At 41.1% G+C, this 13803-nt stretch overlaps 1 protein-coding gene and 1 long non-coding RNA gene across 5 annotated transcripts in view; one reads left to right on the top strand and one right to left on the bottom strand.

Annotated features, from left to right (window-relative positions):
• The window catches only part of slc39a10 (solute carrier family 39 member 10), a 140964-nt gene extending 137128 nt beyond the window's left edge, over positions 1-3836 (bottom strand). For 2 of the 4 annotated variants that reach the window (XM_068035663.1, XM_068035664.1), the window contains exon 1: positions 3724-3836. In XM_068035663.1, coding sequence (XP_067891764.1) covers positions 3724-3821 — 98 coding nt within the window. In that variant the 5' untranslated portion in view covers positions 3822-3836. Of the gene's footprint in view, positions 1-3377; positions 3448-3587; positions 3623-3723 lie in introns of those variants that run through there. The other 2 variants (XM_068035665.1, XM_068035666.1) reach the window with 2 other exon arrangements.
• On the top strand, positions 3436-12707 carry LOC137372157 (uncharacterized). The gene is made up of 3 exons (XR_010975397.1): positions 3436-3754; positions 5537-5822; positions 11304-12707. It is a non-coding gene; the product is annotated as an uncharacterized lncRNA (long non-coding RNA).
• The last annotated feature ends 1096 nt before the right edge of the window (positions 12708-13803 follow it).

Below are 13803 nucleotides of genomic sequence, written 5' to 3'. Positions count from 1 at the left end.
CGAAGAATTTTTATAACATACTTTACTGTCTGCACCCCAGTGGATTTCCCAATTCCCTATAGCTCACCAGAAGGCTCTGGAACTCTCTCTAAGATCACTGCATTGCAACCTCTGTAGTCTTCAAAAGCTTCTTAACCTGTATCTTTGATCACTAAAATTTCCCCTTGATGTTTCTCATTACCTTTGTTCCAGACATATTTATATTGATTTTTATTGTAAAAATCAAGTTTTAAACACGAAATTTAAGTTGGGGAGGACTATACTTTGAATATTAACACTAGGAAAGTTCCTCTTCTGTCGGTGCACTTGTCTGGTCGATATCCTTTGTGCAGTTACATTTCTTAAAGCGCATTGCAACTTCATGGAATATCATACTCTAAAGCCCACACGTTGGCAGAATAAATGTGGTCACAGTCAATAATAGGTCATTGGACTTTCATCAACAGGCTGTACAGGTTCACGAGATGTAATAAATACAAGGTATTTGCAATAATTATGCAACTTATTTAGTAGATAAAAACAAGCTAAGACAAAAATGATTTGTTATTTTTAAAATGAAAATTGACATCTGCACTCCCCATTTATGAATCAACTGCCATTTCATCTGTTGTCATCCTTTTCATTGTTCAGTGATTCAGTGATGAACTAGATTACTGCCTAGTTATTTTATATTGCATATTATCCTCAACAAGAATCCTATTAGTTAAGGAGTGTAATTACAGAATGACAGGTTCACACAAGCTTTTCAATTATAAATGCAGACACAGGAATTTATACAGTTAACATTAAAAATCAGGACAGAATGCATGCCTTCAAGATGGGGACTGCATTATGTCTGGATGCCCAGGTCCAATTATCCCCACTCTCCAATCGCACTTAACTTGAACACTAAACTGGTCTTGAATCTTTAGCCACTGGTTTTAACAAAATACAGAACTTACTTTTCAACTCTATGATTTTGAAAATATTCTATTATTCCAAATAGAGGCAATTAGTAACCTTGCTGCCTGTTAAAATTCACAAATTGTAACAAGCTTTCTGATAAATGCACTGCCTCAATTGCAAAATGATTAACCATAAATTTAAATCAGCATTTACTAAGGCTATATTGATACCAATATTTGATAGGGTAGACAGAGATGTTTCCACTTGTGGGGTGTCCAACACTAAATCATAAATATAAAATAGTTACTAATAAATCCAATAGGAAATTCAATAGAATAGCCTTTGCCCAAAGAGTGGTAAGAATATGGAACATGCTAGCACAAGTGGTCAAGGCAAACAGCAGACATATTTAAGGGGAAGCTAGATAAGCACAAGAGAGAAAGGAATAAAAGGATCTGCTGAAAGGGCTGGAGGGTGGGGGGGGGGGGGGGGGGAAGGAGGCTTGTGGGGAGCATGAGCACCAGCCTAGATCAGTTGGACTGAATGGATTGTTACTGCGCTGCAGACTCTATGCAATATCTGTACATTCTTGCAGCCAAGCCAGAGCATAATTATACTTGTTGGTTGGATCTTGCACTGAGTTTGGCAACAAAGTAGTTTGGGTGCATATGCCACCAAGTTGAAAAGGTTTGACAGATTCATACATCCAGTGTAAAATTCAAGTTGTAGATGGTATAACACCTCCTGGCTACATGTACTTGTATGTCAAATCAGAGCTTAATACAAATGTGATAGAATGCAGCCTAAAATAAAAATGAACTGTTTTAGATTTCTTTAGTTAAATAACTGGGGCAAATGATAGAATCCCAATAATTCTGCAGACAATGTTATCTAAGTGGTCAGCACTAACCAGATGGCATTACCATTTATGTGCTGACCAATGCCCAAATTACAAAGTCAGGCAGCCATTATACTCATCATTGTTGCCAATGGCATCTGACAAAAGGACTGAAGTTATGATTTTTTTTTTAAACCCAGCTTGCTCAGCTTTGTCTACATATTATTCGTTACTAGCAAATAACTGTTTATACTAGTGAGTCTTCCTCATTAAAAATAAGCCGAATGTGAGAGCAAAACATTAATATGTGGGGCATCAGTTTCAAAACTGTATATTGCAACTGCATGTGAGCAACACCACTGAAGACCTACTGGAAAGCTAACTGCTTTTTCTGATGACCAGTCACATGCAACATAAATGTAACAGGTTCTGCATTTTTAAGATAATACTGTGATCCAGTTACTTTGAGTTAATTTTGAAAGGGTATTGATTAATAATGAAAGTATCTACAATCTGAGAATGTCATTCATCCTACACATATCAACTGCAGCTTAAATTCAGATATTCATAACAAGCAACAGCAATGCTCAAGATTTCAACATCACTGTTACATAAACCAACAATGACATTTGTAAATATAAAAACCATGGACAAAATAATGTTCATGCATTACAATTTTAATTCTATTTTTTAAAAAAAGATTTGGTTACTCATTGGAATGATACAATAAGTTGTCATTTCATTAGCAATTCCTAGCTACAATTTTCCAACAAAATCAACTTTTAGGGAAATTAACCACAAAAGATCCAAGTTGATTCGCAGTGCTTTAGAAAGGTATGTTAACTATTGTCTTTTAAAAAATAACACTTTACGTGATAATCTCCTTTAATTTTCATCATTTGTGTTTCAACTGTATAAAATCTGTTGTTCTGTATTTAGGTTATTACTTAATTCAGTTGGTCACAATGCAAGCACGTGTAAGTGTTTTAGATTTCACATCCACTGTGGGGGAGGCTGTTAAAAAAGTGCCAAACCGATGATCGAATATTCCACCATTCCCTTAAATCTCCATAAGGGCATGAATCAGAAACACGGTTTAAGTAAAAGCTACCCAAATGCTTAACCCTGAAAAACAGCGAGCTGCTCCTCACTGTACAAGGTTGAGCCTGCCTTTCCCCTTCTCCGCCGCAGCAATAATTTAACGTGCGGTTTTGTGCTGGGCTCCTGCGGCATCGGGGCTACAGTGACTCCACAAACACAAAACTCGATAACAAATCAGTTTTTCCATCCACACCCAGTCCTAAAAAAAAAACACGCTCCCTATTTAATGTAGCTAAATATTCCTTCTAGTGTTTCGCCGTATTAGGCCAAAGCAAACGGCCATTTCACCATCGTTACTTTGAAGCATGTTGTTCCTCTTTAAAATACTCAAACTCCGCAAAATCACGACACGTGATGATGAACCAGGCTCGAGCTCGGTGAAACCAATCTCCCCCTCACCATTTTCAACTCTCCTTTCTCTTTTCTATATTAAAATTTACAACCAGCAGAAGCGCTACAGCTTAACAGCCTATCTACATTATCTAACAACACAACCATGTGCTGCGCTCAGCGACTTGGTTGTGCGAAGGAAAACAAATGGGTGTTTAAATACCTCACTCGAGTGCCGTGTGCATCCTCTCCGCTCGGTACCAAGACAGGGAGCGCAAGGCGGGCCGCGCGGGGCTGGCCTACACTGCGCGCGCAGCCCCTGCACGCTCCACAGCGCCCGCGCCAATCAACCTTCTTTTAATAATACCGGCCGGCGCCGGCACACTTCGAACCGTCTCTACCGTTACCGGCACAGCGACACACACTCACTTACACTCCTACCCACCAACCCATTTTTGTTCCGTTTTGCCCGGCGCGATTTCATCCGTATGAATTCGATGCCTTGCCGGCTACCTTTCAGGACTTTCCGTGTATGATAGAAAAGGCGGCCACGTGGGCCGGAAACCTACCAGAATGTTCTGCGGCGAGGCGCGGTGCGATGTGAGTGAGCAGGATCTTCATTAGAACCCTGAGCTGAGTTAACCCGTGTCTTAACCGTAGAATTCATACTGTCAGTCGTGTGTGGGTATGATTAGGGTGCGGTATGTGTGTTTTGAGTTGGTTACTTTCATTGTTAGACGAAACTGCGTTCGCTTCCTGTCCACCCCGTTTCTGGGGTTGATGGCCTTCATTTTCCTTTGCAAGATTTTCTCTGCGTTGCCCCAGTGTCATCAAACGAAAAATATTAACAAAAGGCACACAACAAATCTAAAACTACACTGTAAAACAAATAAAACTTAAATAATATTGTCAACCATTCCCACAATGCCACTAGTCTCTGCAATGCCCATCATTCACTGAAAGCCACAAGTGGACTGGTGGACCATGTGCTCTTTCCCCATAGCCACCTGGGCACAAACAACCGCAGAAGAGGGGCTGGTTTGCTGGTATCATTTTGTATCAGATGGGGCTTATAATCAAAGGCTTTCTAACCGAACATAGATTTTGGAGACTTAAAATGGTCCCAGAATCCCCAGCCAATTTGGCCGCTCTTCACCCTGTGACATTTGCCTGGAACTTAATATCCATAAAACTTTATTCAGGCTAGAGGTTTTGTCATACTATGTGCATTTGTGTGTGTCAATAAAGAAAGCTGCCACTTATCCATTCCTTTTAAGGGCTTGAATTCAAACTAGGTGATCCTGTTTTTCAGGATGTGGTAACCCCCTTACCACCTCTCAGTGGCAATGTTATGTTGTCCATCAGCTAACAGTGATGGTTACCTAAACCAGTGCATAGTATATGCCAATGCTGTAGAAGCCATCCATGACTGGTAATAATTATAAGAGCATTAATGTACTTTGTACAGAACAACTGGTCTTCATTTTAAATTATTTCTTTGTACACTGTTTTTGTTTGATTAATCTTGATTATATTATTAAATGTTGGTACTGAAAGGGACCAATTGTTCAGAATTTGACATGGACCAGTCCTACTTACATGGGTACAGTTTGAAAGTATAACTTAATATTTTAAAGGGAAATTTAATTCCCTCAGAGACCTAACAATTACCAAAACTGCTAGGTCACTTCTTGTGGTTTTAAATCACAAAATATTTTAGTTTAGTTTAGTTCAGTTTTTTTTTGTTAGAAGGTAGCCTATCAACAGAGCTCCCTCCCATTTGTATGATGTGGAATATGCCTATAATGCACCCATACAATTTTAAGTGGAACTGTACACTTAACATTAGTGGTTAGCACCGCAGCCTCACAGCTCCAGCGACCCTGGTTCAATTCTGGGTACTGCCTGTGTGGAGTTTGCAAGTTCTCCCTGTGTCTGCGTGGGTTTTCTCCGGGTGCTCCGGTTTCCTCCCACAAGCCAAAAGACTTGCAGGTTGATAGGTAAATTGGCCATTATAAATTGTCACTAGTATAGGTAGGTGGTAGGGAAATATAGGGATAGGTGGGGATGTTTGTTGGGAATATGGGATTAGTGTAGGATTAGTATAAAATGGGTGGTTGATGTTCGGCACAGACTCGGTGGGCCGAAGGGCCTGTTTCAGTGCTGTATCTCTAATCTAATCTAATTAGAATGTTCCTAAGCAGCAGCTTTAAAAATAACTTTTAATGGAAATCTCACTTTTATAAACAACATATAGCAACATACATTGATGTGTTAATAGATTTTTCTTTGTAACATTTAGGATTTAAATGCCAATTTGGTCAAGAAAAAAAATCACTAATAATATAAAAGTGTTTTGACAATACTGTTCTTGTGGTACAGTTTCTTCATCTCAGATGGGACAGTCAACAAGTGATGCTCTCACCACTTTCATCTTGAAAATCACAATCCTACCTTCCTTGCCAGCGTAATATTAAAGGTGATGATTCAGGCCAATGATAAGGCTCCATCTCAAAGCAAGCAGGGGACGACTTAACTTTCAAAGGTCGCAGCCTAATGACGTTATCACCGCTGCAACATAATGCTAGCATCAAGGCCGGGAAGTCCTGCACTGATGCTTGCCAGCAGAACCACTGTGGGAGGAGCCGACTGGCCAGAAGAAGCCATGGTGAGTTATTTTCTTTGAACTCCTTGTGGTGCATGGAGTCCTTGGATCTCCACAACCCCAGCCACCCACCCCTCCCCCTGATCGCAAGGGAAACCCCAAGCTTCCAACCCCCACCTCCCCGATTGCTGATCGTACAGGAACCCCCTACCTCCAATCGCTCACCACAATTACTCTTGAACCCCACTTTCCATTATCTGCTGGATATTGTTCCCATAGGTCTCTGGCTGCGGCTTCCTGCATCCAAATTCCCACTCTCGCCCGGCGACTGGTAAATCTGGCCAGGTGTCTGGTGGAATTCTGAGAACTGTGCAGGGCCTCCACATCCCCATGTTTGCTGCCCACTTCTGGGCTGACACACTGCCTGCTGCTCCCTTCTCCTTTAAAAACATGACTAATGTTTCATTTCTTATGACCCTTGGTTCTGACAAACAGCAGCAACAATTTGTATCTGTATAGCACCTCTAACATAGTAAAACATCCCAAGGTGCTTCATCAAGCAACATTTGACACTCAACCACATTAGGAGACATTAGGGCAGTTGACCAAAACCTTGGCCAAAGAATGTTTTTGAATGCTGTCACTGAGGAGCAAACATGTAGGTGAGAAATAGGGGACCAAGGATAGATCCTTGGAGGACATCAGAGGTAATGATGTGGGTGCAGGCAGAAAAGTTATTGCAGGTGATTTTCTGGCTACCATTGGATAGATAAGAAAGTGGGGAGGTTTTGGAGAAGGATGATGTGTTCAACTGTGTCAAAGGCTACAGACAGGTCAAGAAGGATGAAGAGGGATAGTTTACCTTTGTCACAGTCATAGGATGTCATTTGTGACTTTCATAAGAGCCATTCTGGTACTGTGGCAGGGGCAGAAACCTGATTGGAGGGATTCAAACATAGAGTTCTGGAAAAGAGGGCAGGAATTTGGGAGGTGACAGTATGTTCAAGGACTTTGGAACTAAAGGGAGGTTGGAGATGGGGTGGTCGTTTGCAAGGACAGAGGGTTCATGGGTTGGTTTTTTAATGAGTGATGTGATGACGGCAGGTTTGAAGGAGAGGGGAACAGTACATTAGGAGAGAAAACCATTAACAATATCAGCTTATATGGAGCCAGGAAGGAAAGTTGGGTGGTCTACAGTTTCGTAGGAATAGGGAGCAGGAGGTAGGTCTCATGGACAAGATAAGCTTGGAGATGGCATGAAGAGAGAGAGGAGAGAAACTAGAGAAAGATGCGAGTTCAGGGCTAGGGCGGGGGAGTACCTTAGAGGAAGTTTGGCCAGGTGGGTTGGTGCAAGGGAGGGATGTGGCAGCGGCAGCTGATCTGATGGTCTCAATCTTAGTGACAAAGAAGTCCATGAGTTCCTTGCATGTATTTTTGGAGGTGAAGGTGGAAGGTTTAAGAAAGGTCATAAGACTTGAAATGACAACCCTATTTGCTTCTTTCCACAAATGCTGCCTGACCAGCAGTGTATGTTGTTATAAAAAACATTTTTTCTGTTAACATTTGCTTTTTAAAAGAAGTTTTAGTCAAGTAATGATTACTAAGAAAACAAAGTACTAGGTTGAAACGATTGTTATTTCTCAGCAATTTGAAGAAATGGAATGAACATACCTATCTGATATTGAATGATCCCTGGATTTCTCACTTGTCTGTCAGCCTCTGTAAAACCTTTCGCAGCAAGCATCAACCCCAACAATGCTAGTGGCATTCACAATTAAAAGATATGATAAAGAGAGAAATGGAGTGATTAAAATTACATGGTACTTATCATAATTCATTGTAACTATTTTTTAAGAAGAGGGATTGAAGACAAAACCTACCATTTTAGGCAATTACTTTCAAAAATAGTCACATTCAAAACTTCACCTCTCAAAAAAGGAACATCACCCGAATAACTTCATAACATATCATTCTGAATAAATGTCCACCATTTGAATGATGCCCGTGCCACAATCAGAAATAAATGTGTGTGTGTGTTATTTATCATATATTGACATGGTATTTCTAAGAAATCAGGATCTCTTTTTTTACTACCACAGTGCACTGTAGAGGAACTCTTTAGTGTCACGAATGTAAATGCAGGTTGAACTGTACTAATTCCTTGGTAGCATTTGGCTTGTATTTAGATTGATCTTTACAACTTTTTGTAGGTATATACTGTGACTAATTCAATTTCAGTTAATTTTCATTTTTTTCTGTAGTTCATTATCACATTCAAAATTAATAAAGATATTCTAACATTGCACAATGGTAGTATTTTTACTTCAGTTTTGAGTATTGCTATGTGGAAGTGGCTCAAGATCAACAATTCCTTTAACAAAAATGTGCCAGTGTACTGTTTAACAAATTTAAATAATAATTATAAAAATAATAAACAATTCGGGACAAAATTAATAGTCACACGGACAAATGTGGACTAATTAAGGAAAGCCAGCACAGATTTGATAAGGGAAAATAGTGTTTAACTAACTTTCTGGAGTTTTTTGAAGAGGTAACAGATGAGGGCAATGCTGTTGATGTGGTGTACATGGACTTCCAAAGGCATTTGATACAGTGCCGCACAACAGACATGTGAGCAAAGTCATAGCTCATGAAATAAAAGGGACAGTAGCAACATGGATACGAATTTGGCTGAGTAACAGGAAACAGAATAGCGGTTAATGGATGTTTTTCAGGCTGGAGGAAGGTTTGTAGTGGAGTTCCCCAGGGGTCAGTGTTGGGACCCTTTTCCTGATATATATTAATGACTTTGATGTATGGGATACAATTTCAAAATTTGCAGATGAACCAAAAACTTGGAAGCATTGTGAACTGAGGAGGATAGTGTAGAACTTCAAAAGGACACAGACAAGTTGGTGAAATGGGCGGACAAGTGGCAGATGAAGTTCAATGTAGAGAAATGTGAAGAGATTCATTTTGGTAGAAAGACCATGGAGAGACAATATAAAATAAAGGGTACAACTCTAAAGGGGATGCAGGAGCAGAGGGACCTGGGTGTATCTGTGTATAAGTCATTGAAGATGGCAGGATCAGTTGAGAGTGTGGTTAATAATGCATACAGTATTCTGGGCATTATTAATAGGGGCATAGAGTACAAGAGCAAGGAGGTTACGTTGAACTTGCATAAGACACTAGTTCGGCTTCAGCTGGAGTATTGCATCCAGTTCTGGGTACCGCACTTTAGGAAAGATGTGATGGCTTTAGAGAGAATACAGAGAAGAATCACAAGAATGGTTCCAGGGATGAGGAACTTCAATTATGAAGTTAGATTGGAGAAGTTTCAGTGCTGTATCTCTAAATAAAAAAAAAAATAAAGTTAGGACTGTTTTCCTTGGAGAAAAGGTGAGAGGAGATTTGATAGAGGTATTCAAAATCATGAGGGATCTGGACAGAGTAGATAGGGAAACACTGTTCCCACTAATGACAGGATCGAGAATGAGAGGACACAAATTTAAAGTAACTGGTAGAAGAAACAAAAGTGACTTGAGGAAAATCTTTTTCACGCAGCAAGTGGTTAAGGTCTGGAATACACTGCCTGAGAGTGTGGTGGCAGGTTCAATCAATGCATTTAAAAGGGAATGAGACTATTGTCTGAAAAGGAAGGATGTGTAGGGTTACAGGGAGAAGGTGGGGTTATGGCATTAGGTGAACTGCTCATTTAGAGAGCCTGTGCAGACACAATGGGCTCCTTTTGTGCTGTAACAACTCTAATTGTGAAATTTTGTGCTTCCTTCCACTACACACCACATGAGTAGTCCAGGTTATCAACTTGGAAAATCAAAAGGACACATTGACATTAAACCAGTTTGACATCATGATACTGGAATAGTGCCCATGTTAAAGGCTGCTGTGCCTTTTGCCTGCCCCACCCAGTTCTTGGCAGTGAAACCCCTATGGTTCCTGAAACTGATCATCTTATTTGCTTGTAATTTGCTATTTATCAATGGATAGGTATGTCATAAGAACTACATTTTCTTGCTTTTGAAAGAAACAAATTTAATGCTCATCGAGATGCGGCATGTCATTAGGCTTTAAGCACTGTGCACTAAGTTTGCATGGTTGTTTACTGTGTCTGACAACTATGACAGCTGCCTCTGGTGCCTTTCCACCAATTATTATATGAATTTGTGTCAGATGTACTTGAGTTCTGTGCCCTTACCTGCCAGGTAAGTTCCAGTACTTGTTCTTCAAGATCAAATATGCCACCTGATCAGAAAGTCAGGTAAGCCAGGCAATAGCTGGTTCTTGCAGAAATGAAAATTCCCCAAAAGTTCATTTTTGACCAGAATTATTTCACTGAACAGTCAGTGTTAATTGTTTACACTCTACATTTTGCTATCCGGTGCGGTGCAGTGGTTAGCACCGCAGCCTCACAGCTGCAGCGACCCAGGTTCGGTTCTTGGTACTCCCTGTGCGGAGTTTGCAAGTTCTCCCTGTGACCGCGTGGGTTTTCGCCGGGTGCTCCAGTTTCCTCCTACAGTCAAAGACTTGCAGGTTGGTAGGTAAATTGACCATTGTAAATTGCCCCTAGTGTAGGTAGGTGGTAGGAGAATGGTGGGGATGTGGTAGGGAATATGGGATTAATGTAGGATTAGTATAAGTAGGTGGTTGTTGGTCGGCACAGACTCGGTGTGCCGAAGGGCCTGTTTCAGTGCTGTATCTTTCTATGACTATGAGTCTCTTTGTATGCTTGTAGTATTGATTGGCTTTAACCTTTTTCCAAACCATACTACAAAATGTATCAAAGTAGACCTGGGTTGTTCCTTTCAGTATTGACTGATAATATAAAAGGTACAGTGTGAAAGTTCCATTGTTACTGGGAAGGCTGCAGCACTGCTCCATAAATAGTTCTAACTGGCACAAACAAAAAATGATTTCTCCCAAGAAACATTTCAGCAATGACCTGTGCTGAGACTATTTTGTGCTGGTAGAGATTCCTGGTCACTCTGTTGGTTTTGGAATCTTTCAGCAACCAAACTTTTTCAGCTCTTACCATCTCTAAAGTGGTTGTTTCAAATCCCAACATGCTGTGCCGAATGCTGATTTTTTTTTTATCCACTGGGTTGGAAACATGAATTATTATTTTTTTAAAGACAAAGAAGCAGATAAAAAGTGACTGTGCTAGCAGCTAAGATGGCCACCATAATTTACATCACTATACCCTACATTCTGATGCATCGAGATGGAGACGAGTTATCTGCCCAGTCCCCTCGAGAACAATGACCTGGGAAATTTGAGTGAACTACCTGTCCTGCTTCCATTAGCAAGACATTAAGGCAGTCACTTGGGAGATTAAACTGGTGGAGATGAACCACTCAAACCTAATCACTTGAACAATGGGACCCTAGCCTAGAGAAGGGAATTCCTAGACATGAACTAATTAAGTTGCGAGAGGGAATACACACTTGATAGCCACCATGTTGAATCAGAGTGACAGTCATGTGACAGGACCACTGTCTGTTTAAGTTGTTGTTTCCTCTGCAGCAACCAAGACAATCAACTAGACACTGACAAGAGAAGACCTAAGCGGGTCCCTCCTCCTTCGCTCTTCAGTCCATCATGTAAGCTTCGAATCCTGCCTGTTGGCTGTAACCCCCTAAGCCTATCACTGCTGCAGACAGAGACCCTATGAAGAAAATCATCTGCATTGCTGCCTCCAGGAGAACCACTTAATCAGTGGTCTACATCTGCAAATCAGAAGCCTCAGGACCACCGAGTTCAGCCGGAAGTCAGCCAAGTCACCAAACTCCACAGACTATACCCCATTTAATTCCTCCAGACTCTAATCCGACCAATCTATCCTTCCCCACTCTGTAACCGATTTGTGTGTTTGTGAGAAAGTTGGAGCATTATTTATTATTTTACTTAGGTCGGTTTAAGTACAATAAAGCTTGTGGGAAAACAAGGAGAGGGACAAGAGGGGAGCCCTTCGACCCCTCCTCACCTGATCGTAACAGTGGCCTTAGCAAAGGACTTTGGGTTAAGTATTTTGAAACCTGATGGCGTCTATAAGAGCAACCAGCAAAACATTAAGGCTATCCCTGGGAAGAATCCTAGCAGCAGACAGATTTTGGAGTGGATATTTGGGTGGGAAACAGGGTCCCAAACCTGCCCCCGGGGGGAAACAGTCACTCATGGGATTTTCACAGTGGAGTCCTTAATTGGCATGGAGACAGGTTCTCTGTCAAACTAAGGAAGGCACACGGGCTCTGAAAGCTGGTGGGCCATTCAGAGACCTTCCAGCTTGAGAGGAACAACAGGCTGTAATGGAAGGAAAGTAAGAGAGAAGGCACTTCAAAATGGAGGCACCTTCCAAACTTTTGAAATCTTTAACTAAAAAATAGATTCAGCAGCCAGGCCACCACTATTAGGGGCAGGGTTGGTGGGGGGGAAACCCTCTACAGGGTAGCCTGTGGCTACTCTTGCATTCAGGCAGATAGGGAGGGCCTCCAGGTCTGCCTGGAGTGCTGCCCCCAAGCCCCGCCCCTCCACCACAGCTTCCCACCAGATGCCTACCTCCAGCACCTAAAATGTCCCCTGCCAGTGGGGGAACCTGGAGCCTGACTGGAAAAACCCAGTGTGGTGCTCACTTTATCCCACAACATGCTCAATTTTTGGGTTAAAATTGGGCCTCTTGACTTTAAATTACCACAGGAGATTGTATATTCTATCCATAATATTATTTAAATTATTGACCATAGTGTTCACCATCACACCTTCCCTCTGACTCACTTCCTATGAGTTCTTGTATAATATTTTTGCATAAAACTTCTGTATCACACTTAGTCAAATTTACTGAAATTTATTAACTTATGGCATAAATGATAGATGATAATATGCATTTATTCATTGGAATTCATTTGTATGTGAACTTGGGAGAATAAAAGGCTGGCCAAGTAAATTAATGAGATCAAGAAACCAAACTTTCCAAATCATTTTCTCTTATCATTTTTTGAATTAACATAAATCTTTAATTGTCAAGAATTAATAAAAACATGACAAATTATATCACAGAATGGTTACAGTGCAGAAGGAGGCCATTCAGCCCATCATGTCTGCACTGGCTTTCCGAATAAGCAATTCACTCAGTACCATTCCCCCACCTTTCCCCGTAACCCTGCACATTCTTCCTTTTCATATAACAGTCTAATTCCCTTTTGAATGCTTCAATTGAAACTGTCTCCACGACACTCTCAGGCAGTTCAGTCCTGATCTTAACCACTTGCTGGGTGAAAAAAGTTTTTCCTCATGTCGCTTTTGCTTCTTTTACCAATTACTTTAAATCTGTCCCCTCTCATTCTCGATCCTTTCACAAGTGGGAACAGTTTCTCCCTATCTACTCTGTCCAGACCCCTCATGATTTTGAATGCCTCTGTCAAATCTCATCTCATCTTCTTTTCTCCAAGGAAAACAGTCCTAACTTCTCCAATCTAACTTCATAACTGAAGTTCCTCATCCCTGGAACCATTCTTGTCAATCTTTTCTGTACTATCTGTAAAGCCATCACATCTTTCCTAAAGTGCAGTGCCCAGAACTGGATGCAATACTCCAGCTGAGGGCGAGCTAGGAACATAGGAGCAGGAGTAGGTCATTCAGCCCATCGAGCCTGCCCCGCCATTCAATATGATCATGGCTGATCATCCACTTCAATGCCTTTTTCCCACACTATCCTCATATCCCCTCATGTCATTTGTATTTAAAAATCTGTCAATCTCTGCTTTAAACATACTCAATGATTGAGCTTCCACAGCCCTCTGGGGTAGAGAATTCCAAAGATTCACAACCCTCTGAGTAAAGAAATTTCTCCTCATCTCTGTCCTAAGTGGCTTCCCCATTATTTTGAAATTGTGTCCCCCGGTTCTAGACTTCCCAACCGGGGGAAACATCTGAGCTGCATCTACCCTGTTTAACCCTTTAAGTATTTTGTAGGTTTCAATGAGATCTCCTCTCATTCTTCGAAACTCTAGAGAATACAGGCCCAATT

The sequence above is a fragment of the Heterodontus francisci genome, chromosome 7, assembly GCF_036365525.1.
Source record: "Heterodontus francisci isolate sHetFra1 chromosome 7, sHetFra1.hap1, whole genome shotgun sequence".
In the NCBI taxonomy this organism is placed as follows: Eukaryota; Metazoa; Chordata; class Chondrichthyes; order Heterodontiformes; family Heterodontidae; genus Heterodontus; species Heterodontus francisci.
The sequence above is the reverse complement of the archived record's forward strand: the minus strand, read 5'-3'. Positions and strand labels throughout refer to the sequence as shown.